The following is a 25,940-nucleotide window of genomic DNA, read 5'->3' on the forward strand; positions in this document are numbered from 1 at the left end:
AATTATGAGCCCTGGAAAGAGAAGTTCTCCCCAGAGTTAGAGCCTGAACACATTCTTACAGAGTACCAATCTGCTTTATGTTTATAATAGCTTTGAACTGGAGAGTTAATGAAAAGGCTTACTTATGAATATAGAATCTAACTTCTAACAGAAGTCTTAGATCCTTGGGCCACTGATCATAGTGTCTGGGAATATCACTCCACTGAGTATGTCTCAGACTTCCACCTGTCTCGGACTATCTGTTTGGCTTTGTGGAGGTCATGAGAAAAGACACTTTGTCTTGAGAAATCTATACTTTTCATGGGGAGTTAGGAAACCGCAGTTGGAAAACATGAAGTAATGGTAACAAATGTGACTCTGGAGCTAGTGATAGAGCTCAGCGGTAGAGCATATGGGTGGTTGTGTACCTGGTGGAAGGAAGGGAGGGAGGGAGAGAGGGAGGAAGGGAGGGGGAAGGAAAGAAGGTTGGTTCTAAAGCCTGGGAGATAGCTTAGAAGGCTGGAGCATGTGCTAGACTTGCTAGGGCCCGGGTTCAGTATCTGGATTACTTAGCCTTCCTAGCACTGTCAGATACAGCTCCACTGAGGAAGCTCTTGCCCTGTGCCAAAGCATGGATTTTGATGCTCAGTGTGCTTGGGCTACCCCACTTATTAATTATATGCCAAGGCACGCTGCTTAACCTTTCTGTGCCTTAGTTTCAGTGCCGGCAATAAAGAAATATTAGTATTACCTACTGCAGAAAATTATGATGAAAAGAAAGAAAGTTCTATTGCACTTTCTATGAGTGCAATAGAAAGATTGCACTCATATGTGGAATATAAAGTAGCTGAGAGGTACAAGCTTACAATAATGCAATTTATGGCAGATATTTCTCTGGACTTAGTTACTAAAATACTAAAATACAGAAATCCAAAACCATGCGGCTGCTAGTGCGGCCTCTCGACCTCATATCTCTTCATTCTCAGCAATGGAAAACAAATTATCAAATGCTTTCTTTTCAGCAGGTCGACTTTAGGGGGGAGAAACTCCAAATCAATAATAGTGAGTTTTTGTTGAAATATTGAATGTAATCAAAGTAAAGTGAAAGTAAAGTGAAATTTACCAGTTACACATGTGGGGTGGGGGGGTGGGGAGGTGGGGGGAGGGGGGAGGTATACTGTGATTCTTGGTGGTGGAATATGTGCACTGGTGAAGGGATGGGTGTTTGAGCATTGTATAACTGAGACTTAAACCTAAAAGCTTTGTAACTTTCCACATGGTGATTCAATAAAAGAATAAATTAAAAAAATTATGATGAAGAATAAAATGAATAAATCTATGTGGAGTGCTTAAAATAGTCCTGCATTTGGTAGGGACTACAGATAGTGGCATAATTTCTATTAAAATTCAAGTAACCTTATGGTTACTGACAAGTGAGCAACCATTTTTTCAGACATTCAGATGAACAGAGTACTGTGAACAGTGGGCTATGAGAGACTGTTGTCTGAAAAGGTAGGCAGGAATAGAATAGGTGGAAATTGCAAGAAATTGGAATTATAGTCATTGAGATGACTGACATTTATTGAGGGCTTGCTATAGTCAGGCAGAAGGTTACTGTTTTCCGTGCTTACCCAAGTCCACAAGGTAAACATACTTATGTTCTCCATTTAATAGAGGAAGAACTGGGTTTAGAAAAGGGTCATTTTCTACCATCTGGTCATCTAGGCTAAATAGTAGAATTGCTCTTTGAATCCAAACAGAGCTGATCTCAGATCCCAAGAGTCTTAAATATATACTATACTGTTGTCATTTAGGATTAAGTGTTGCCCAAAGGTAGGTAGGTGTGTTCAAGATAAACTTGAAGTTGTGACTATGAGGTGGTTTCATCACTAGGCCTAGGATTTGGGTCAAGTTTTGGTGATTAAGAGCACAATTGTGGAGCCAGGGAAGTGGCTCAGAGTGCTTGGATTGCTTGTTTTGCATGTGGGAATCCCAGACTCCATCCCTAGTACCACATAGTTCTCTAAGCACTCTTGGGAGTAGCCCCTGAGCAGTGCTGTTTGTGGGAGAGAGAAAGACACATGGGGCCAAGGCTTTAGACTGGACTGGTTATTATTTTTTCCTAAATCTTCCTTTCTATAAAATGAAAATAATAATGATAATAACTACTTCCAGTTTATGATTAGATGAGAAAATGCAGGTCGAGTACTGTCATAGTACAGAGATATAATTGACATCTTTATTTTGAGGTTTTAAGGGCTGCACCTGGTGATACTTAGGGTTCACTCCTAGCTTGGTGTCCAGGGGTCACTGCAGTCAGTGCCCAGGGAATTTCTGGGCCAACCCCAGGCTTCATGAATGCTCACCCTTTCGAGTAAAGGCTTTTTATGTTGTTTTTTGGCTCATACCCAGTAGTGCTCAGGGTTTACTTCTGGCTGTGTTCTGAGGGAGTCACTCCTGGCTTGGGACCATATGGGGTGCCTGGGATTGAATCCAAGTTAGCGACATGCAAAGCAAGCACCCCACCCACTCAGTGTGCTATCACTTGAACGAACCCTGAATTTTTTTTTTAAGGCAAGAAAATACAGGGGAGTTTATATGTTTGCTTTTTTAACCAGAGTTAGAAAAACCATTTTGATTTTTCTATTATTAAGCCCACAATCAGAACAACTGAAGACCAAGGTATTGCCTAGAAAATTACTAGAAAGGAGAGAGAAGTGGATCTTATGGGTAAGGCTAGATCATGATGGTGTTAGTAAGAGGATATGAAAACACCATCCATTGAGCAGGAGAAGCATTGCACTAGTGGATATAGGGTATCAAGAGAAAACCATCTTGGTATAACAATGGTTAACTTAAAGACATGTCATATTTAGTTACTAAACTTTAGTGTGTTCTTGTATCTGACCATAGAAGAAATTCCCAGCAGACAACTAAAAATATAGTTAGAGATTTGGGGGGAAAAGAATGGGGGACTGTAAGTACATACTTCTTGAGAGTAATATTTATAGAGAGCAAGGAGAAGAAATTGAAAATCAGATAAAGTTAGTAACCAAAAGGAAGTTGACAAGACCATGGAGGGACTGGGTCTGCATTTGTGGATCTAGAGACTAAAGAAACTTTGGGGTACGAGAGGGGCTAAGGTGCTTGCTTTGCATGCAACCGACTCAGATATAAACCCCAGCACTGCATGGTCCCCAGCCACTGCCAGGCACAACCTCTGAACCTACAGCCAGGAGTAGACCCCGTGAAGTACAGAGTATGAGCCCACATTTTAAAAAAAAGGAAAGGGAAAGAAACTTCAAGAAGGAATAGTCACAGCACCATTATGTATTGCAAGGACATTGAGCAGAACTTAGGGAGCAGAGATGAGTATGGCCCTCTGTCAAATATGTGATCAGAGTAATTTTTATTGTGAACCTAATCTTGGCCCTGAATTTTATAATGAAGCAGTAAAACCAGAACAAAGCAACCTGGTTTGTAGTGCACAGATATTAATTTTTTAAAAAAGCAGTAAGAACAGTCTTGCACCAGAGCACCAGAGAGGTAGTACAAGAGTTGGGGCTCGTGCCTTGCATGGGATTCATCTAGGTTTGTATCCTGGGCACTGCATAATGCTTGCCCCGAGCACTGCCAAGGGTCACATAGTACTCTTGAGCACAGAGAGCCTGGATAGCCCCTGAGTATCATTGGGTGTAGCCCCCAAGCTGAAAGAGAGAGAGGGAGGGAGGGAGGGAAAAAGAGGGGGAGAGAGAGAGAGAGAGAGAGAGAGAGAGAGAGAGAGAGAGAGAGAGAGAGAGAGAGAGAGAGAGAGAGAGAATAATCTTATCTCCTCAATAGAACAACTGTCATACTTTTTCTGTTTCCTTTGGGTCTGTGTTGATATATATCTTTGGAAGGATACAGTAATAGCTGTGGTACAATATTTTGTTTTCCTTTCTCCCTTTCATGCTTGTACATAATTTTTTTAACATTTTAGGAGAGATAGCCTAAAGTATTTACAACAGCCACTGTGGGAGTGATTCTCAACATATTTCAAATAATTACAGTTTATGTTGTGCATAAGTGTTGATTTCTCTTGATTATGGAACTGAAGACAGATCTCATTCTTGCATACTCACTCTCTGCTACCAATTTCTATATATGCCTCTATTAAAAAGGTTAATTTGCTACCAATTTCTGTGCATGCCTCTATAAAGATGAATTTTAGGGGCCAGAGCGATAGGACAGTGGGTAAGGTATGTGCCTTACACACACAGCAGACCTGGGTTTGATCCCCAACACCATGTTTGTCCCCCAAGCCCTGAGCACTGCTGGATGTGGCCCCACCCCATAAAAAATGACTTTTAGAGGGGTGCGAGAAGGGAGGAAGAGGTTGTATGAGGACCAGGGGATGTGATTCAACACTGTAACACTTGTCTTGCATGTGTGAGTCTCACGTTATGATCCTTAGCACTGCAAAAATTGTAACAATAATAATAAAAAGTTAAAAAAGAAGTTACCTAACCTATTAAAGTACCATAGTCTACTTGCTTATTGGTAAAGTGCTTATCATAAATAATTTATGTTTTGTTACACTGTATTTTTATTTTTACATAATACATATTTACATAATACATATTTTTATGTAATGCATATCCTTATTTTTCTATTAAAAAGGAGGACAGTTTTGGGAGAGGGCTCAACCAGTGATGCTTGGCAGATATTCCTGGCTCTCTGCTCTGCAGTGGCTCCTGGCAGGGCTCAAGGGCGCATATGTGATGCTAGTGACTGAACCAGGGTCAGCCATGTGCACATTTCCTGTGCTGGCTTTTCGGCCCAACAGAGACAAATTTAAACTACACATCGCTGATAAATTATTCCACTTGATAAGTTTTAATTTTATGTAAAAATTAGCAGGAAGTTATTCGAGCCCTGGTACACATTAATGAAAGTGGCCTTGGATTTTTCCTTGATATTCCTCTCTCCTCTTCATCCTACTCATTGGGGTATTTTGAAATTGCTGATTTAGGCTGAGACTTTAGGTCTCAGCTTCCCCTTCGGTCTTGCTTGATCATGAGATTCTGCCTCTTGGATGATGCCAAATCATTTTTGGTCACAGGTCTATTGCTTTGTGTTCTTTTTGTACTGCTTCAAATTAGGGGTGTAGTTTTGTGAGACAGAAAAGCGTCGAAGCTTTGATAGAGCCAAGTGTGGTGGAGACTGTGCTGGGGGCAGCGGGATCTGAACAATGGCAGCGATTCATTTCCTCCACAGTTTCACGACACAGTTCTCTGCATGTATGGCTCTCTCTGTGCTTCTAATGGGCAAACTGTTTTTTCATGTTTCAAGTTGAATTCCAGGGAGACAGAATCAGATTGGCCCAGTTTATCTTTTAATATCTAACAGTGACATGAGCCACCCTAAACCATTGTGACCTTAGAATCCTTGACAACTTAATAAAGAAATAAAACAGCTACGTTCTGCTTCCTTGAGCCGGGGGCTGTTGGGGCTCAGAGCTGGAAAGACACGTTGGGCATGACACGCTTTTATAATCAGAGATAAGTTGGGCACAACCAACCTCTTCGTAGCCTCGCTGTCTCCTAGAAAACCTCTCCGTAGCCTCACTATCTCCTGGGAAAATTGGTAACCCTGGGCCAAAGGGGTTGTCTCTGGAGCTACAAAAGGAACAAACAACATATCTTCACACCCCACCTTACCCCCGTGCTGTGCTACAGTTCCTGACTGCAGGAAGTCCTGCCACTGTGGCACTGAGGTCCAGGAGTGGCCCTGCTTTCTCCTGGCCAGTGAGCACAGCTGCACCGCCACTCTTGCCAGGGGCCTTCAGGGCAGAGGAAGGATTTAACAGCCACCTGCAAATGTTAGGTAGGAGATTGCCCGTGTGGCTCTGAATTTGGTGGTGCCGGCAGTAGAGTGGAAGAGGCTGCTCGCCTCCGTGCGCTCAAATATCCCACATCAATATTGGCACCAGGAGCCTGAGGCCCAGGTGCTTTGCCAAGGGGACAGGAACGCTGAGCAGGCTGGCAGACTTCGTGAGGGCTACCGAGGCCATGCCCGCTGATGACTGCCCATACCTGAAGTCTGTGAGTCTGAGTGGCCATTTTCGTGGGCGATCATGTGTCTCCGCTACACGAAAGGTGACTCTTGACTTTTGTTCCTGTGACCAAGGTCGTGTAGATGTGGAAGTGTGTTTATTTATTTTGGTTTTGGGGCCACACTCAGCTGTGCACAGGGCACATATATGATGCCAGCTCTGCACTTGGGATTATTCCTGTCAGGACTCAGGGGACCATGTGGGGTGCTGGGGATTGAACACAGGTTGGCTGCGTATGAGGCCAGTGCCCTGCCTGCTGTTCTGTTGCTTCAACCCCTAGATGTGGAAGTTTATAAAATACGAAATTGTATGTTAATCTGGGATTCTTACTAACTTTGAGCCAACCAGCTGAGGAGATTGATGACTTGAAGAGTCGGGGGAAAGTGCTCTACTTCAGATGTGCAAGTATAGGTCACTGCAGGGCTTAGGGAGATGGCTCAAGGGACTGGAGCACAGATTTTGCCTATGAGAGAATCTCTTGGTCTCCTGAGCACTCCTGGGTGTGACCTCCAAGCACTTTGCCAGGAGTATCCCCTGACCACTGCTAGGTGTATCCCCCTACCCCACAAAATCAAGAACCAGCTAGCCCACTAACCAAACAAACAAAAATTAGATTATTGTGAAGTTGCAGTAGGCTGGATTCATGGCATCTATTTTTTTCCCCCTTTACTGTCTCCAAATCAGGCTTTGGAAAGGAAAGATTTCAAACTTCACATTTTCCCCCCTGTTAGCATAACTTGAATGGAAATAAGTCAGGTTGTTTTAGTTCCAGGTTCTAGGTTTTTCCATCATCCAAATTATATAAACCAATCAAGCTGGGAAGCTAAAAAGTTTTGGGTTTTTGTTTTTGTTTTTGTTTTTGGGTCACACCCAGTGATGCTCAGGGGTTACTCCTGGCTTTGCACTCAGGAATTACTCCTGGTGGTGCTTGGGGGATCATATGGTCATATGGGATGCTGGGAATCGAACCCAGGTTGGCCACGTGCAAGGCAAACGCCCAACCCGCTGTGCTATCGCTCCAGCCCCTGGGAAGCTAAAAAGTTTTAACTCTACTTTATCTTTTATTGTTTATAAAATTTTTAATAATAAACTATAACACTCAAGTATTTATTTATGAAGGTAGAGAAGGGGGGGCGGAGAGAGAGAGAGAGAGAGAGAGAAGACAGCAGATAAGGTGCTTATGGGGTTTGATCCTGGGCACCACCAGGGCTGATCCCTGAGCACAGAGCCAAAAGTAAGCCCTGAGCACTGCCAGATGTGGCACAACTGTTTGGTGCCAAAAAACAAAAACAAAAATATCATCTATTACTTGGTGAGAAATATTTTCTTTTTATTTTTTGAAGTAACATTAGTTAATGAGAGTATAAATGTTTATGTTTGAAGAATACAGTGTGATCACACCAGGACCATCTTCAGAAAACCTCATCTGCCACAGTTCATCAGACCCTTCCTTCCTCTCTCCCAACTCACTCTGTTGTCACTGTCTAAGAATTTACTTTCATTGGATATTATCTGTTCTCCCCTTTGGTTTATTTATATATGATTTGTGAGAACATTAAGTGTGTTTCTTTCTCCTTCTAAGTTTTTTTTTTAAGCATGATTCCTTCCAGTTATATTCATGTAACAGAAAGCAAGACATTTTCATCAGGTGCTTGATTGCTTCCAGGTCTTGTATAGTGCTGCAGTGAACACGGGTGTGCATCTATCTATTTGAATTAGTTTTTTTGTGTTCTTGGGATTGATCCGTGTGAGTGGAATTGCTAGCTTATTTGATAGTTCTGTCTTTAATTTGTTTGTTTGTTTGGGGGCCACACCTGACAATATTCAGGTTATTCTTGGCTTTACACTCAGGGATCACTCCTGGCAATGCTTGTGAGACTCTGTAGGATTCCAGGCCAACACCCTATCTGCTGTACCTGCTATACTTTCTCTCTCACCCCTGTTATTAATTTTTTTGAGAAGTCCCCATAATATTTTCCATAGGGACTGAGTCCATTTAGATTCCTACTCCAATGAATAATGGTTTCTTCTTCATTGAATCTTCACCAATACTTGTCTCTGGCTTTTTTTGATATACACCATTCTCAGTGATGTAAAATGACAAGCAATCATTGCTTGATTTGCATTTCCCTGATAATCAGTGAGGATGAGCATTTTTCATGTGTCTCTTCGTTATCTATCACCTTGGAGAAGTTGACCTTAGTATCATTATTATTTTATTGTGGGGCCACACCAAGCAGTGCTCAGGGATTTTTCCTGGTTCTGAGCCCAGGGATCACTCCTAGTGGGCTCAGGGAACCATATACTGTGCCAGGGATCAAACCCTGGCTGGCTGCATGCAAAGCAAGCACCCTACCATAGTCCTATCACTCTGGCCACATTATTATTTTTAAATATAGAATCCTGGCTTCTACTTTTGTGAATTACGACTCATATTTTAATATTTAAATTTTTCATTCTCAAGATTTTCTTGTAAAAATCTTAAAAGTGTACGGTTACCAGTGAGCAGGCTTTCTCATTTTGTCCGCTTCTGACAGAAAAAGTAACACCCTCTCTGTTGCTTTTAGAAGCTTAATACGCCCCTGTTTTCCACTGTTCAGTTAAACACCTTCCAGCATTATATTAAAGATGAACTGTAAACTAGTCTTTGATTTCAGAGCCCCACCAAAAAAATTGTTTTTTGCATTAGGGGAGCGAGAGCGATAATACAGTGAGTGGTGTTCTTGCCTTGCATATGGCCAACCTGAAGTTGAGACTCAGCATTCCATATGGTCCTCTGAGCACCACCAGGAGCCCATTGGGGGATTGAACCCAGGTCTGCCATGTGTGATGCGAGCACCTTACTCACTGTTCTATTTCTTCAGCCTATAATTTTTACAAGAGAATTCATCAGAGGTATATTAAAGTACAAGGAAGAGAAGAAATTAGGTTGTCAGAGTTCAGGCAGTATGCAAGCAGGGTAGGCCAAGCTTCCGCTATAGGGAAAGGTCTAACCGAGTTAAAGTACAGAAATTGCCAGTTGTTTGACGCAGAATGAGGGAGAGCAACAAGTACCAGGGCAAGAGCTGGGTGTGTGTGGAAGCAGTAGGTGTGAACACCAATAAGTAAGCTCACTGCTATCACATGACACTGAGCAAGTTACTCAGTCTCTTAACCTCAGTTCATTCATCTGAGCTAATACTTCTTATTGGGTTATTAGAGGGATTATAATGATAGTACACCTAAGTACCAACATAGTACTTAGGCTTAATGGGTGTTAAACAATATTAGTGTCCCCTTTCCCCTGATGAAAATGTAAGGCTCGACAATAATAAACTGCCTGACTAGTTTGACCAGTTCCCTCCCACGGTCCCAGTTCTGGTCTCAGCTTTCCTGGTCAGGTGCTCGTTAGAACTGACTGACTAGATGTCAGACTGGCAGATTTCACAAGGACCTCTTTATATAGGGAATGTGTGGTTATGTAAACAGAGCGGATTTCAGCCAAAATGCCCCTGGTCACTCTGCAGGCCTTTGCTAAGAATACAGGAAGTAGCTTGCCACTTTTCAATTCTGAGGTTATTTTATCCATTAGACTTTGTTTTTGCACCACACCCATTCATACTCAGGGCTTGCTTCCACTTTAGTGCTCAAGGATCATTCCTCACCAATCTTGGGGAGGTGTGGGGACATATGAGGGTGCCATAAATCAAATCCAGGTCAGCTATACGCAAGCAAGCTTCTTGCCCGGCATGCTATCTCTCCCACCCTTCCTGATTTCTTCTATCCTTGTTATCACTGTAAGATATTTCTGTGAAGCCCATTTTTTTAAAATACACTTTAAAAAAAAAAAAACAACCACTTTTTAAGGATCCTAAATGCATTGTCCCTAGATTAGAGTTTTCTCTGTCCTTTTACTCATTTATAAATTCCTTGAGAACAAAGATTCCTTCACATCTATATTCTCTGTAGTATCTAAGGGTATAAAGAGTCTGTACATCTTGGCGATCATCTAGTCTCATCTGAGGAAAATGCCTAAGGAATCTGATTCAGATACTATGTGTTCGCTCTCTCAGTAGCAGGCAGGGGGACCCATGAACTACTTTGTCTCTTCCCACCCATTGTCTCTAATGAACTCTGCTCCCTGTTCTCCAGCCCACCCTTTGATCCGTCTAAACCTTGGTCTGTGCTCTTTCCCATACTTCCTGGAAAAGTAATCATCCTCTAGCTCAGAGGCGCCTTTGCTCCGTGACTTTCCTTCAGGCTTTGGCACCTCTGCTCCATTTGTCTCTCCTGTGTTCTGAAGTCAGCCAACCCCCCGCCCTACGCCCCACTGGAGCACTTTCATGTTGTTTCTTAGTCATTTATTTCCAGGGCAAGGTTCTTTCTTGGCTTATTCATCTTTGTAGTTTCAGTCTCTGCATCATGTCTTAAAGCTCCTAAGTTTTTTTTTTGTTTTTTTTTAATTAAATCTCAATACTAGACTCCTAAGGCAAACTAGGTTAAGTCCCCTGACCTGAAAGCCAAGGTCAGAGAGGTTGTTTGGAACAGACTTTCTGTGCCAAAAAAAGTCTGAACTTGAGCAGCTCTGGCCGGGAGATGCCCTTCGGGTCTCCCTAGAGAGGTCACGGAAAATCAGGGGCTTCTGTGGGAGAGTCTGTCTCTCTCGGTCCTTCCTCTCCTCTCAATTTGTCAGAAACTGTCCTGAGGTCAAAGCCACCGCTTTCCCAAATTAACCAAATGACTTTAGAATTCATTGAAGACTCTCATTTAAAGTCATCATGATGACATTCATTTTACTTATTTTTGTTTGTTTGGGTTTTTTTGGCCATATCCAGAAGTGCTCAGGGCTTACTCCTAGCTCTGTGCTCACGGATCCCTCCTGGCAAGCTCAGGGAACCATATGGGTTGCCTGAATCAAGCCCAGTCGGCTGCATTCAACTCTACTTGTTATACTATCGCTCTGGCCACAGTGTCTTAGCATCTTATCTTATCTTTTTTTTTTTTATCTTTTTAAAAAAACAAGACATGCACATATATGTAGCACACAGAGCCCAAGCATGTGTGTTCCAGCCACTTATCACAGCAGCAGCAACAGAGAGAAGAAAGGCCGAGGAGGGAGTAAAGGAAAAGAGAAGCAAGTGACTATGAATCGTAGACAAGTTCTTATTTGCTAGTAATATTCGGGTTTTTTTTTTTAATATTCCAATTTTTATCTCACCATTTTTAGGTGAAAACAGTTTTAAGTTAATGAATCAAAGAGTGAGCATTCTGAGTCTGGAGAGAAAATCCAGCTGGTAGGGCGCTTGCCTTGCACGTGACTGAGCCAGATTCTTTCCCCAGCACCACATATGGTCAACGAAGCCCTCGGAGCACAGAGTACTACCAGTTGTGGCCCAAAAGCCAGAAATAACAATGGAAAGAGAGAGCATGGACACTGACCTAGGTTTGGTTTCGCTCCTGAGTCACAGTGCAAGGGGCTAGGGATGGGGGACAGGTGAGGGACAGGACCTGGGGGTCCACCATGAAGACGCACTGCAGCTCTCTGAGCTATCTCCCTGGCCACCTGACCTAGCTTTTAGCACCATACTGTGTCTCTGGGTTTTAATCCGAGTATCTTTTAACTTAGTAGAGCTTTGGTATCCGGAGCGATAGCACAGCTGTTGGGCATTCGTCTTTCACGTGGCCGACCCGAAAGTTCGATTCCTCCGCCCCTCTCGGAGAGCCCGGCAAGCCACCGAGAGTATCGAGCCTGCACGGCAGAGCCTGGCAAGCTACCCATGTGTATTGGATATGCCAGAAACAGTAACAATGAGAGACAGTACTGGTGCCCGCTCGAACAGATTGATGAGCAACGGGATGACAGTGACAGTGAAAAGCTAATAGTAATAACAATATGTCCTCATAGAATTACTGTGAGGCTAAAGCAGGTAGTGGATGTAAACTGTTATCAGCAGGGTCCGAGGCTCACCAGAAGCATCAAGTATCTGTAAGCCATGATAAAGTTGATGGAAATTATTATTTTTACCAGGGAGCTAGTATAAAAAATGAAAACATAAAAAAAAATGATGTCGTGTAAGGTCTCAGGAAGCTTTGTTTTTGAAAGGTAGCCAAGAGTATTTTGGGGGTTATTATGCTTAATGCGTTCTCAGCTATCAACAAGAAAATTTATTTCAATTAATTTTACCCTTCAAATGCCAAAAAAAATGGAATCAATCATCATTAGCCCCTCCCTAAGCTGTCTGCTCTTTTTTTTTTGAGAAATGCGTTGGTCAGTCCAGGCCCCTCTCCCAGCTACTCTGCCCTTCTTCTGCGGCCTGTTTGGCATCAGTAAGAAAGCCAGCAATGTCTTGCTGTCCTTTCTGCTCATAACCCAAGGTCATGGTGGCAGTGGTGCTAGGAATTCCTTTAGTCCCTCTTGGCATCGTCTCTTCTTACAGATTGGCTCTGTATTTAAAAGGGGGATAAGGTCAAATTAAGGGTTGCACAATGTTGTGAGTATATAAATGACACTGAACTATACTCTTTAAAATGGCTGTGTTGGGGTTAGAGCAATAGTACTGCAGGTAAGGCATTTACCTTGTACATGGCATACCCAGGTTGTAACCCTGGCACCCAGTATGGTCCTCTGAACACTGCCAAAAATACGCCCTGAGCACAGCCAGGTGCGAGATACACACACACACACACACACACACACACACACACACACACACACACAAAGTAAGAAAATGAAATAAAATGGCTGTGTGCCTCAATAAATAATAAATAAACATCTCTCAGGACTCCTGGATCTCTGGAGGCCTTAACTCCCCATCCCCTACCACCCCCAGTCATCCCTCCAGTACTTGGCAAACCAGGTCACCATTTCTGGAACTTGAAACATTTTATAATCTTGCTATAAAGTACTGGCTCACCTCTGAGGGAGAACAAAGGGGGTTTTTAGTTTTTGACTGAGTGTGTTTTAAACCTCTCAAACTCATTGAAGAACCTGCCATCATTCTGACAATTCAAAGAACACGGATTATGGGTATAATAGGCTTTTAGAAGAAGAATGTGTTAAATGGGGTTAAGACATGTGCTCTGCATGCAGTTGGTCTCTTGATTAATCCCCCTGGGCACGTTTGCGTGCAGCACTGGGGTGGCTGGGGTATTTAATGCCAGTGGGGTCTTGAGGGTCTCCTGAGCCTGCTTGGGAGGCCCAAAAAGGAAAAACTGATAAAGAATATATTAAAGTTAGCAAACACCATTTGTTCTCTGAGTCGAAATAGTGATATGGGAACAAACATTCCATTACTTTTTTGTTTCTTTACAGCAATATTTGGCCTGTCATTCAAATAACTTAAAGACATTTACATAATACCTAGATTATTTCTTCTTATTCAGCAGACTACTTAGAGATACAAGTTAAAAAGTACATACCATTAATTTTAATTCTAATTTCTATAGAGCCCATAGGTAAAATTCAACTTAATATGACAAATAGTTGAAAATGTAGTGAGAGAAAATTGATGTTTGCAATAGCATCTCTTTTGGAGGAAACAGGGTTCCCTCTTAACAGTGCTCAGGAGACCATTTGTGGTATCAGGGACAGAATCCAATTCAGCCATATGCAAGGCAAATGCCTGACTCCCTTACAACTTCTAAATCAGCATCATAGTTTACAAAACATCTACAATTTATATCTTTTTCAGATAATCAGGACAAATAGTTTGGGGGGCTGAGTCATAATATAGTGGGTTGGGGGTTTGCCTTTCATGCAAACTAACCAGGGTTTGATCCCCTGTATTTCACATGGTCGTCCATGCCCTCCCCTATGGCGCAGAGCCAGGAGTAAGCCCTGAACACTTCCAGATGTGCCCCCTGCCCAAAATACTTATTTTCTTCATATTGTAGAGAAAAGAGCCAAAATTCAGGCATGTTAAGTTAATCTTTAAGTTCTTGGTTCCACTATTTACTGGATGACCACAGACAAGTTACTTGATCCCTGTGCCATTTCTTTAACTTTGAACTGGAATTAATAATATTGTCTATCTCAGAGGGCATATGAAGGTGAAATGAACTAAATAAATACATATAACACATTTAGGATCGTACCTGATGTATAATATATTTTGATAAATGCTACCTTACCTGTCAGCTTTATTATTACTGCACAACTTGTGTTAGGGCTTCTTCTGACTCATCTAGATTTCATTGCATTAGTACCATGTGGAATTTGCCTTTTAGTAAATCATTGATTTGCTTTCAATATTAAGTTGACTTTGTTATTCCTGAATGGGCCTTTTTCTACCTTGTTTACTTTACATTTAATTTCTGAAAAGCAAAAAGATGTGTTTGGAGAACGCTTCCTTCCCGGTTTTCGGAAAATCCTCTCATTTTAGGGCCTAAGAGAGATAGCGTGGGAAGTAGGGCACTTGCCTTGCAAACAGCTGCATCCTCCAGGTGAAATTAAAATAATTTTGTGGGTGATTTGGGGGTGTTTTTGAAAATTTTGTTTTTGTTGGAAGTAGCCTGAGGGAGAAGGAATTGGGGGAAATTGTTGGTCTTCTTTCACAGCCCTTCCCGACAGAGCTGAGAGAAGACGGCCGTTAATGGCAGCCTGCTTAGTCCAGAGCAGAGATGAGATGTTGTAAAAAGATTATTTGTTGTGGAAGAGCCCACCTGAAGACGTTGTTAAGGACCATTCCCTAGCAGGGCCGGAGGGTGGGGGTTGAATGTGTCATTTTCTTTGTAGTGTTACCTGTTGCAGGCTTTGATTTATGATTTCTAGTGGGTTTTGTTTGTTTGAGGATCACACCTGGCAGAGCTCAGGGCTTCCTCCTGACTCTGCACTCAGAGATCTTTATTCTAGTCTGGCTGTGAGACAAGCTTGAGTAGAAACCTGCGTGCTTTTGTGGTCATTCAGCTGCCTTAGGACGACACCCTCCTGCCTCTCTGAGGCCCAGAGCTCAGGCCCTTTGGGGGTCTGGAAATGGCCGAAGGTGGGCAGCAGTGTGCAGGGATGCTCCGGTCAGCCCAGAGGACACGAAAGGCAGTGAGTGCGAGAAAGCCCCAGCTCACGGAGCAGCCTTTCTGATGGGTTGTCCATCACACACACGGTCAAGGTCCACGCTAAGAACGAGACGTCCAGCCTGCCTCTTGGGACCGTTGGTAGATCTGTGCCACACAGCACGTCCGAGGAGAGTCAGGATGCCCAAGATTTCCTTTGAGGTCGGGCACAGAACTGAGAGCAGAGGTGACAGCTGCATGATTTAGCAAAGCTCGGGGAGTTAAGGAGAGGCTGAATAATTGAGTACGCAGGCTTAGACTAGCTCGTGACGGGCCTTTGCTCACCTGCTGTTCATGAAGGCCAGGGCAGCAGTCAGTGCCAAGGTTGAACATTGAACAATTGTTTTCCGCTCTGAAACCTTTGCTGACTCTCTACGCCAGGATGCTTGCTCCTCTGGGTACCATGAGACTTTTGTTTCTCCTTATCTCCCTCAGGCCTGTAGTAAGTAGCTAATCGTGCCCCTCTTCTCTCATGTAAGTCTTTTAAAAATGGGAACCTAATTTCATTCATCACATTTAAAAAAATAATGGTGATAGGACAGTGGGTAAGGGGCTTGTCTTGCACATGTTAGACTGGGTTTCAACCCCTGGCTATCATCCCATTATGGTCCCCTGAACTCCACCAGGAGTTATCCCTGAGTGCAGAGCCAGTGGTAAGCTCAGAACCATCAGGCGTAGCCCCAAAACCAAAACCATAAAATAATGATTGTGTTCCACTAGTAACAGTTGCTTGATAATAAACCTTAGTGAGTTGAACAGAACAAAATTATTGATGCCTTCATCTTGCATTGTTTATAGCTTGTGTATTTTGCCATGTGGCTGGAGAAACAAGGCTTTATTAAAGAAGTGGCATGTAAAATCACACTACTGTCGGACTTTTTGTTATTGTTGACAGGTTTGGGGGCATGATTGATCCATACTTTTCACCCATTTAAAATGTACAGTTCATGGGGCTGGAGCAATAGTATGGTGGATGGGGCACTATTCTTGCACATGGTCGACCTGGGTTCAATCCCTGGCATCCCATCTGGTCCCCTAAGAACTGTCAGGATCCTTGAGTGCAGAGCCAAGAGTAACCCCTGAGCACTGCCAGGTGTGACCCCACAAGTCAAAAAAAAATTTTTTTTTAAATAATAAAATGTACAGTACAGTGTTTTTCAGTGTGATCACAGTTATACACCCATCACTTTAGTCAGTTACAGAAAGTATTAATTCCCCCAAAAGAAACACTGCACCCATTCCCTCCAGTCTCTGCCCTGGGTTCATCCTGAGAGATGGGCCTCTTCTGGACTTTCCATAGAAACAGAATCAGACATTTTGCAGTATTTTGTACCCAGGTCCTTAGACCTGGGATAATGTTTTCAAAGTCTCTACGCTGCAGCATGTGTCAGAGCAAAAGGTAGGCAGGCAGGAGGGCAAGTGACGCGTGATTCCTGGCTAGTAGTTGTGGCTGAGGCTCGTGAGGAGTCAGCCTGCTCTTGGGAAAGATAATCAGACAGGGGCCAAGAGGTGATATAGTACTTAGGGTGAGTGCCTGGCAGATGCCCAGCTCAAATTTCGATTTCCAGCACCACCCGATCCCTCAAGCATTACCAGGTGAGCCTTGGACACCATCTCTCTCCCCCCACCCCTGCCCAACGTCCTGATGTAACCTTGGAGCACCCCCGCACTCCAGGGCAGCTTCATATTCTCAGGCCCTTGAACCCAGCCCGCAGCCCGATTAGCTGGGAATCTCCTGTGGCTGCCCCTATTTCCTGCACATGGCTGAGAGCCCCACCTCCGAGCCCTCCAGAAGGATGATAACCAGGTGTAGCACACGGTTATCCATAAAGGTCTTGCCATAAAGGTCTTTTGAGCTGCTCTCCCGGTGATCATGAGAATCAGACACAGTAATGTCTCTGAGCACCTAGTCCACTGCCTAGCCAGAGGGGATTTGTGATCATCACTTCCCTGGGTCCCTTTTCAGCTACTTGGGTTTTCAGTCCGAATTTGTCAAAGTGCAATAATGAATTTTCATTGCTCTTTTGAGTTTAATTAACTAATGCCCTCCCCCATTCCCTTTCTTCTCCTGTTGTTTCCCCCCAAGGCTACGCCTTTCTGCTGTTCCAGGAGGAGAGCTCGGTCCAAGCTTTGATAGACGCCTGCTTAGAAGAAGATGGGAAGCTGTACCTGTGCGTGTCCAGCCCCACCATCAAGGACAAACCGGTCAGTACTCCACAGCCACCTGGTGCACCTCCCAAGCATGCGTGCCACTGACTTAGTTGATGGCCTCCTCCTTGTCTCGGGAATGCTGGTGACTAGTGTCTGCCGACTCCGGGTGACCTTGTATGCAGTAAAGCCGGGCTGTTGGTGATGGGAAGTTGACAACAAATTACTCCGTTTCATTTTATGCTGGTGGGACCACATGTAAGCAAATGTACCCTTGAGTTTCACTTTGCAGGTCTTCAAAGCTGATTCTTGTTCAGAAACTCTGGATTGAAGTAAATAATGCTCTCAGTGGTTTGGCCAGCTGGTTTCTGTCATCATTTCATGTCAAGGACAGGAGAAATGTCTTTTCCTCACAGCCATAGTATTTATGAGCCTTTGAAGGAAAAGCACTGTGCCTGGTGGCACTCACAGCAAGAGCCTTCTGGGCCAGGAGCGTACCAGTCTAAAAGGAGTAGCTTTGAACAGGTGGGAGAGGGGACAGGCAGAGAAGCTGGAGCCAGAACCGTGGGCAAATGCACACATGTGCAGTTTGTGTTTTCTGAGCCAACGTGTGAGTCATGAGTAAGAGAAGGAGATGCTTCCTCCCCTAGCAGAGGGGTCAGCGGTAATGGGTAGCACTGGACAAAGTGGAAGAAAACAATTTGGGTGACATGGCAGAAGGCGGGACTCTGTGAAGTGGGTAGGGACAAGGGTGGGTTTCTATATCAAGACGGTGTGAGGAGAGGGAGAGAGGATAAAAAGTGAGATGGAAGGTACAGAAGATCAAGGCAAGGACTTTACAGGGGCGGTGGCAGTTCTTTATTTATTTACATGGGACCTGCCACAGCCCCTGTAAGACTTGCTTGAGGTGTGTGGTCTGCTGGGCGACTAAGTGTTATGTCAGAGATGTGCCTAAGGAAGGAGTTGGTATAGAGCATGTAGAAGACATTCTCCATTTGAGTCCTGCTCTTGCATATAAATATCTGCTTGGCCAATCCTTGCCGGCCCTGGCTTTCCTCATCTCTCAAGTGGACAGGAATAACATAACGAAGCCTCTCCGGAATGTTGAGAGATTCAAATGAGAGAAGGAAAGTGACACCCTTTGGTAAGATCAGATATTTGTGGAAGTGTGACTGGATGTTATCATCACCCGATAACATAGTGCTATAGGATTCAGGAGAGTAGTTGAGTTCAACGCCATAGTAATACTGATTGAGAAGAATAGTGATATCTAGATCAGGGTTTGATCATTGGTTATCTTAATATGATATGGGAGATTGCCATATATAAAGCAGAGGGGGAGTTATTGAAGAATGGGAATTGCAAGTCACAGAAGAGCGATTAATGCAGAAAAAGCAAGGATTTTAGCAAGTGTGAAAGCACCACTCTAATTTCTGATTCTGCAGCCATTGTCAAGCTTTATTGACCACGAGGATAACGTGGGACAGAGGTGGGAGGAAACAGGTGGAGGAAGAGAGTGGGGAAGCTTTTTAATTCTGATCTCAATTTAATTGGAGACAGGACTGGGGCTGGAGCAATAGCACAGCAGGTAGGGTGTTTGCCTTGCACGCGGTCGACCCGGGTTCAATTCCCAGCGTCCCATATGGTCCCCTGAGCACTGCCAGGAGTAATTCCTGAGTGCAGAGCCAGGAGTAACCCCTGTGCATCGCCAGGTGTGATCCAAAAAGCAAAAAAAAAAAAAAAAGAATTGGAGACAGGACTAACTAAAATGGGAGTGCAGTATTTCATCTGAGTAAGTAATAAGGAATCTGACATAACTCCTCAGTTTCTTTGGTGTAGGGTGAGATCAGAAAGACTCAACCCACTGTGGCAGGTTCCTCTGTTTAGAGGTGATGGTCCCCAAGAGCCTTGACCCTGATCTCTGTACACAACGGGCTGGGCGTGAGACAGGAGGGCTCGGGGTGAGATTGGTAGGAGAGAATAAGAATTACGCTCTTCCCTGGGAAAAGGCACCGGAGCAGAGGCACATGCTGCGATAGTTCTTCCCATGGCAGATTAAGACCTGTTGAATGGAGGGGAGGGGGCGTGTGTCTCTGGTAATTAGTGTAATTATCTGTTTGGAAATGTTTGTGAGAAACTAACTTCGATTATTTGTGTTTCTACAAATTTCTGCTTTTCAGTTTTCACTTTCTGGGCCTCAAGGGAAGCAGCTCTTATGGGAGCTAAATGGTAACTGCCAGTTACATAGTTTTTTGTCCCAGGTGTACTCAGAATTTCTGCTTAAGAACAGTTTGGGGAAAAAAAAACAGTTTGAATATAATTTAGGATGGGAAGTATAGAATTCCCCAAGTGCTTCCCAGTCTAAGGGAGTCCCATTCGGGGGTTTAATCTCTTCCGGTCCCCTCTTTTAAGCCTTCTTTTCCTTGGCTTCAGCCTAGTTTCTATCCACCCCACCTCCGTTTGCACGCTCCCGGAGAACCAAGTGCTGGCTCTGTGGGAGTCAGGCCTTGGCAGTAGCTCAAGGTGAGTCACCCCTCGGAGCTCTTGGCTGCTCCCTTCCCCTCGGGTGGCTGCTGTGCAGTGACAGTAGTGCTCGGACCCTGCCCGTGCCCTCTCTCTGGTCCTCCTGGATTTTTCCTTAGACACATCCCAGTTCCAAAATGACCCTATACATTTTCTGTCCATTCCCCCCATATTCTGTCCTCATTGCCTTTGTGTGGATTATGTCATCAGATTGTTTTCCTTCTAGGAGAGCCTGGTAGCTAGAGTCCCCTTTCAGTTAGCATTTCTAAGATCATGTTTGTTTTTTTAAATGAAATAAACTCCTATTTAGCAGATTTCAGATTATATTACTGAGATCACCTTCTTGGGTGGGGAGGTTGTTTTCGTTTGGGGGCCACACTCAGTGGTGCTCAGGGATTACTTCTGATTGGGCTCAGGAGATCCTCTAATATGCCAGGGATTGAGCCAGAGTCAGCTGAGTGCAAGACAAGCACCTTAACCCCTGTGCTCTCTCCCCTGTCCGCTCTCCCCCATTCTTTCTCCCCAAGGTGCCAGAGATGAAACCTAGTCTCAGGCATTCAAGGCTTGTGCTTTGTCACCGAAACAGCCCTGACCCATTCTCTTCTTTAAGTGACTCCATTCACACTATTCTGTGTATAGATCTGATTCTGAAAGATAGCGAAAGGAACTGTATAGGCTCCATTCGAGGAGTGGGAGGACAACCTAGGGAAAGCAGGAACTTTCGTAAACCTCCTAGATCTGTGGGACTTTTTTTTGTTTTCGTTTTCCTCCAGTAAGAGCAGATGTTCCAGGCATCCCAGAGGGAGGCTAAGCAGTGCCCTTGCCCGGTCTTCCAATGAAGCTGGCATATTTTATGACAAGTCTCTCATCAAGGTTATTCTAATTTTTGAATGTATAAATAGATGGAACCTGAAGATTTAGCACAGCAAAACTTAGGAGGAGGTAGTAGAGATAGACACTGAAAAGAGTAGCCTTGAAGAGGAGGTGAGAAGACTGAGGATACTTTCTAGAATACTTTGTTGTTGTTTTTTGTTTTTGTTTTTTAATTTTGTTTGGGGGCTACACCCAGTGGTACTCAGTGGTTACTCCCGGCTCTGCACTCAGGAATTATCCTTGGCAGTGCTTAGGGGACCATGTGGGATGCTGGGGATCAAGTCTCAGATTCTGTATAACAGTGAAATGTGACAGATTTTGCTATATTTTGAAAAGCTGCCTCATCACACTGAATGAAGTAGCTTAGGATCTGTCAATCGTAGGTTATTATATCACTTTGAGACATCTCCCTGTTTTTGTTTTTTGTTTTAATGGTATATATTCTGGGGCCTGAGAGATGGTTCACTGAGTATGGCACTTGTCTTGCATGAAGCTGACCCAGGTTCAATACCTGGTGTCAGATATGATCCCCAAGGACCACCAAGTGTGGCCCAAGCTCAAACTCGTTGCCCCAACTATGTACTCCTTCAAACTATGTTGGAAACTGTTGTGTGCAACACATTCTCTTGGTTCTTGTGAATCATAATTTTAAGGGGCTGGAGATATAGTACAGAGTAGGGAATTTGTCTTGCATGTTGCTAACCTGGGTTTGATCCCCAGCGCGCTATATGGTCCACTGAGTTCTACCAGAAGTGATCTCAGAGTATGGAGCCAGGAATAAGCCCTGAGCACTGCTTGGTGTAATCCAAAAACCAAAACCATGAAACAGGCAATAAATCCTGTATTCAAAATGTTAATAGTATAATGGACACATTTTTTGAAGTATCCAATTACAGATGTCTATTAGAGGCTGGCACATAAAAGGTTCTATGGTATTGGACCAGAGAGATAGTACTATGGGTAGGGCACCTAACCTTACACGTGCTTGATCCCAGGTTCGATCCCTGGCACCCCATGTGGTCCCCTGAGCCCCACCAGGAGTGATCCCTTAGGTGTGGGCCCCCCAAAAAAAAACCCACAAACAATAAAAGGTCCTATGATTATTTGTCAATTTTTTAAAAATCTATAAAATTCATAATATACAATTAATATAAATTACATATTAAGTGTTTTGGAAATTATATATATTTTTATATACCTGATCTGTAATTATGAAAGAAATCATGGATGAAGTGTCACTTGAACTAGGCATTGAAGGATGAAGAGAGTGTGGAGATGGGCCAGAAAAGGAGACATGAGAAGAAATAGACATTTTGGAAATAGGCAACGTGTGAGCACAGAAGTGAGAAATTGTGCTGTATGGAGAAACTTTAGGTTGGTTAAATGGATTGCAAATGTATAAAAGGGATGAAGTAGAGGGAAAATGCATTGGGAAAAATAGGGGGTAAGTTATAAAACATCTAGGCCTCAGTCTTTGGGCTTATTTACTCAGAGCCTTTGATTTTCCACTTACTACCTCCTAAGTATAATTTTACTTGGCCTAATGGATACTGGTTTTGTATGTCCATCTTACAATTCATGGCTAAATTTTGTCACTATGTATGTTTTATGCTACCTTGGAAGTCTTTAAGCTTTTCATTCTTTTTTATTTATTTCTTTCTTCCTTGACTGTTTGGTCTAAATTTGTGGTTTGGGCACTTCCCATCATAAGGATTTTCCAAAGAATTTGTCCTCTAAAATGAGAGAAGTACCTCTTATTCGTAATACTATTTTTTCCAAGAGTGTCTGAATTTGCAAATAGGTCCAGGATTCCTTAGGAATTACTATTTCTTTTCTAGGTTTGCAGTTCCACTGCATTAAATGGTATCTATTGGAAAATTAGCCAATAACTCTAAAGAAATCATTGTGTTTTCCAAAGTCTATTCTTAAGAACACTTATCCTGTTAAACTCTTGAAAGGAGGTTTATTAATACATATTTGTCAGTTGTAATAACAGGTCTCATTTATTAAACATTTACTTTTTACAATTTACATCCATTTTCTCCTTTGATTAAAAGTTCCATAGGTGCCAGAGCAATGATACAGCAGGTAGAGAGCTTGCCTTGCACACAGCTTACCAGGGTTCAATCTCCAGCACCCCACCACTCCTGTAGTCCCCTGAGCCCACCAGGAGTGATTCCTGTGTTCAGTTTGGAGTAACCCATGAGCACCACTGGACGTGTTAACAAAAAAAAAAGGAAAAAAGAAAGTTTCATAGCCAAAAACATTTGGGGAACATTTGTAAATTAGGGATCTGAAAAGTCATGCATTAAAATTAGCACGATATTTTTAGTCCAGCTTATCATATACCTGGTTTTGGGGTTATATTTTTGGAGATTTTGGTGAAGTTAGTGTCCCATGCTCATTCAGAGAATTCCATTCTAGTTCACTCAAAGAATAGGCTTCCTCCCAGGAAAATCTTAGGTAACTTGAACTTTTTAATTTGTATATTCTTCAGGCATTTTGGTCATCAGCTTGCTGGTAAGAGTATCCTTGTCCTCGTACCATGGAGCTGAAAAGACACATTTATATGGGCAACATTTTCTGGTTGCCCAGCACTGTTGTTTGAGGCCATGAATCTCAAAATTAAAATAGCTAAATATATTATCCTTTTCATTGTTATTTTCCCCAAGCTTTTCTGAAAGTTAGCTATAGTAGAAGGTTTAAGTAAAGTGTATAGATCGTTTCTTAATGCAGTGAAAGGCCCAATGGAGGCTGTAAGCCAGTGGTTACCAGACACGAGAACGTCTGTTCAGTTTGGTGCAGATGGCAGGGGTTTGCACCTGGACTCTTTCCTGAACCTGAAGGTGGAAGGTATATCTGGAACCTTCTCAGAGGACACTAGAGAATTTCTTGGGGTTGCTTCTGGCCACCTGTCCAGAAAACTGGAATTTTTTTTTTTTCCTTACAGTTTTCTAGAACCTGTGATCTTCTTGGAGCTAAGGAATGGGAAAAAGAGTGAGTTTGAGATTTGCAGTTTTCTGCTTTAGACCCAGTGGAGTTCTGACTAAAGGCCACTCAGCTGCCTAGGAGATCTTACCTAGATCTTACAGAGATCTTGCCCAGGCTGAAAATTCTGATCAGCTGTTAGTTTCTTTTCAGACCGCTCTCCCCATAAGGTACACGGAGGGAATGCCCCATTCCTCTCTGTTAGGTGGGGAGCAGTGCTTGAGAATAACTGGTACTGGTTTATTACTAGGTTGAAAGGAGATGTCTAATATGAATGTGCTCTGAATAGTCCAGACCAGAGCTGTTGCTGTGGGCTGTTAGTTTTGGTGGGTAATGATGATAAAACAACCTTTTATACCGTGGATGAGATAAAGATACCCCAGAAACCACAAACCAGCTTATTTGCAATACTGTGGGGCACGCCAGTCATTCTGTGAGGTCTGTGATGCTGAAAATAGAATTGCTGACAGCTGAGGTAGGTCTGAGTTCACCCACGCTACAGCTGAGCTGAGCTGTCGCAGCTGGATGGCACTGCCCTGCCTGGCCCGGGTTTTCAGCTGACTCATGGGGGCTGGGCCGCAGGCGCCTGGGCAGAGTCCTGATGGCTGTGTAGACTTGGTTCTCTGATTCAAGTCAATTTTTAGGATTGCAGAATTAGGGAGAAAGAAACAGATGCATACATATATTTTTTATTCCTGAAGAGCTGAAGAATTTGGGAATTTGAAAGGTATTGAAAAGAGATAAAAGAAATGGGGCTGAAGGGTGGTGGTATGTGTGTGTGTTTGGGGGGGTTACCAGATCATTGTGTTGGCTCTCAACACTCTGTTTGCATATGGAAGCAGCCCTGGCACCCAGGGCTGGAAGCCAAGGCACACTCTGCAGTTGGAGGTTCATGGGATGGATGTTTGTGACCCCGGGTAAGTGAGGTACAGGGTGAACTGTTCACAGTGAACTCCGGGTGACACTGTCTAAGTGGTAGGCTCAACCAGCATTTCTCAACCCGCTATGTGGGCTGCCAGGTCAGTCCAAGGGGCCACAAGTGAAAATCATATAAAGGGAGACCACAGAATGAGACGAGGGGAGCAGTTGGTCGGATGGGGAGGAAGGAAGGAAATAAGGTTGGAAGAGGCCCACAGTCAGAACTAGGGTGAGGAGCACTGCTCTCAGCTCCGAGTTCTAGAGGTGAACTTGAACTTGAAGCTCTAGGTTGTGTTGTTGAACATTCTGTATTGAAAACTGGTCTTATTACCTAACATTTTTTATTCTGTTGACGTATTTTATATTTACTATGAAAGCATTTTATATTTATTAAGTGTTTAATGAATATAAAATGCTTTCATATTTAAGTTTAGACACTTGCAAGTGGTGGAATTTTATTTCTTTTAGAAAATGAGTTTTCTGTCAAAATAAGTGGCCCATTTTGCCTATTACATAAGGACATTTAGTTTTAACTAGGATGGAATGTTAATTTTTATTTATAACTAAATATTTTAGTTCGTATTGGCAGCAAAAAGAGTCAGTTACATATCTCTAGTGCAGTGTGATAATAAAAAAATTCCTTAAAATTTCGGAAAAGCTATTTAAATATACATCCTCTGAGCTGGAGAGACAGTATAGTGGGTAAGGTGTTTGCCTTACATGCAACCAATCTGAATCAGTTCCCGCTTTCTTGTGGTTCCCTGAGCCCCCACCAGGAGTGATCCCAAAGTGCACAGGAATAAGCCCTATGCTCCGCTGGGTGTGCCACCTCCCCCTCATACACACACAAAACAAATAAATAGATAAACAAACTTGCACTTAATTATTTGATGGGGGGAACCCTCCCAAAGAGTGCTTAAAAAGTCTGGAGGCCTTTTCACACCCAGCAGTGCTCCCAGCGCCTCTTGGGCTGACCTGGCGGTCCCTGGGAGTGCCATCCATTTGCGATGCAGGCGATCCAGCTGGTGTTTTGGATGTGCTGTCTCACCCCTGTGGCCCAGTCCTCCTCTGAGCCTTTTAATGTTAGTTTTTTAAGAAGCAACCTTTTTAGCACCATAGCAAAAAAATCAGTGAAGATGAGGCCTGGATTTGGAGTGAAGTTTCTACATTTTGTTCATGTAGTTCAACCTTATCATGCATACTTAAATACATATTAAAGTTAACTAGAATAGATCAGTATTATTCAAAGTGTGCATTTAATAGGTACTATGCCAAAAATAGGTTACATGGGAATAATTTTGGAATGCTAACTTAAGCAACAGATCTCTTACAGCAGTTTTTGAAGTCTTTATGTAATATAGACTAAATGGTATCCTGAAGCTCTAAGAAG

The 25,940-nt window shown here is 43.3% G+C and overlaps 1 protein-coding gene across 11 annotated transcripts in view; it reads left to right on the top strand.

Moving 5' to 3' along the window:
* The window catches only part of CPEB3 (cytoplasmic polyadenylation element binding protein 3), a 203,363-nt gene that overhangs the window by 135,813 nt on the left and 41,610 nt on the right, over nt 1-25,940 (top strand). For all 11 annotated transcript variants that reach the window (XM_055118878.1, XM_055118875.1, XM_055118881.1 and 8 more), the window contains one exon: nt 17,187-17,305. In XM_055118878.1, the coding sequence (XP_054974853.1) occupies nt 17,187-17,305 (119 nt within the window). The remainder of the gene's footprint in view (nt 1-17,186; nt 17,306-25,940) is intronic.

The sequence above is a fragment of the Sorex araneus genome, chromosome 11, assembly GCF_027595985.1.
Source record: "Sorex araneus isolate mSorAra2 chromosome 11, mSorAra2.pri, whole genome shotgun sequence".
Classification (NCBI taxonomy): Eukaryota; Metazoa; Chordata; class Mammalia; order Eulipotyphla; family Soricidae; genus Sorex; species Sorex araneus.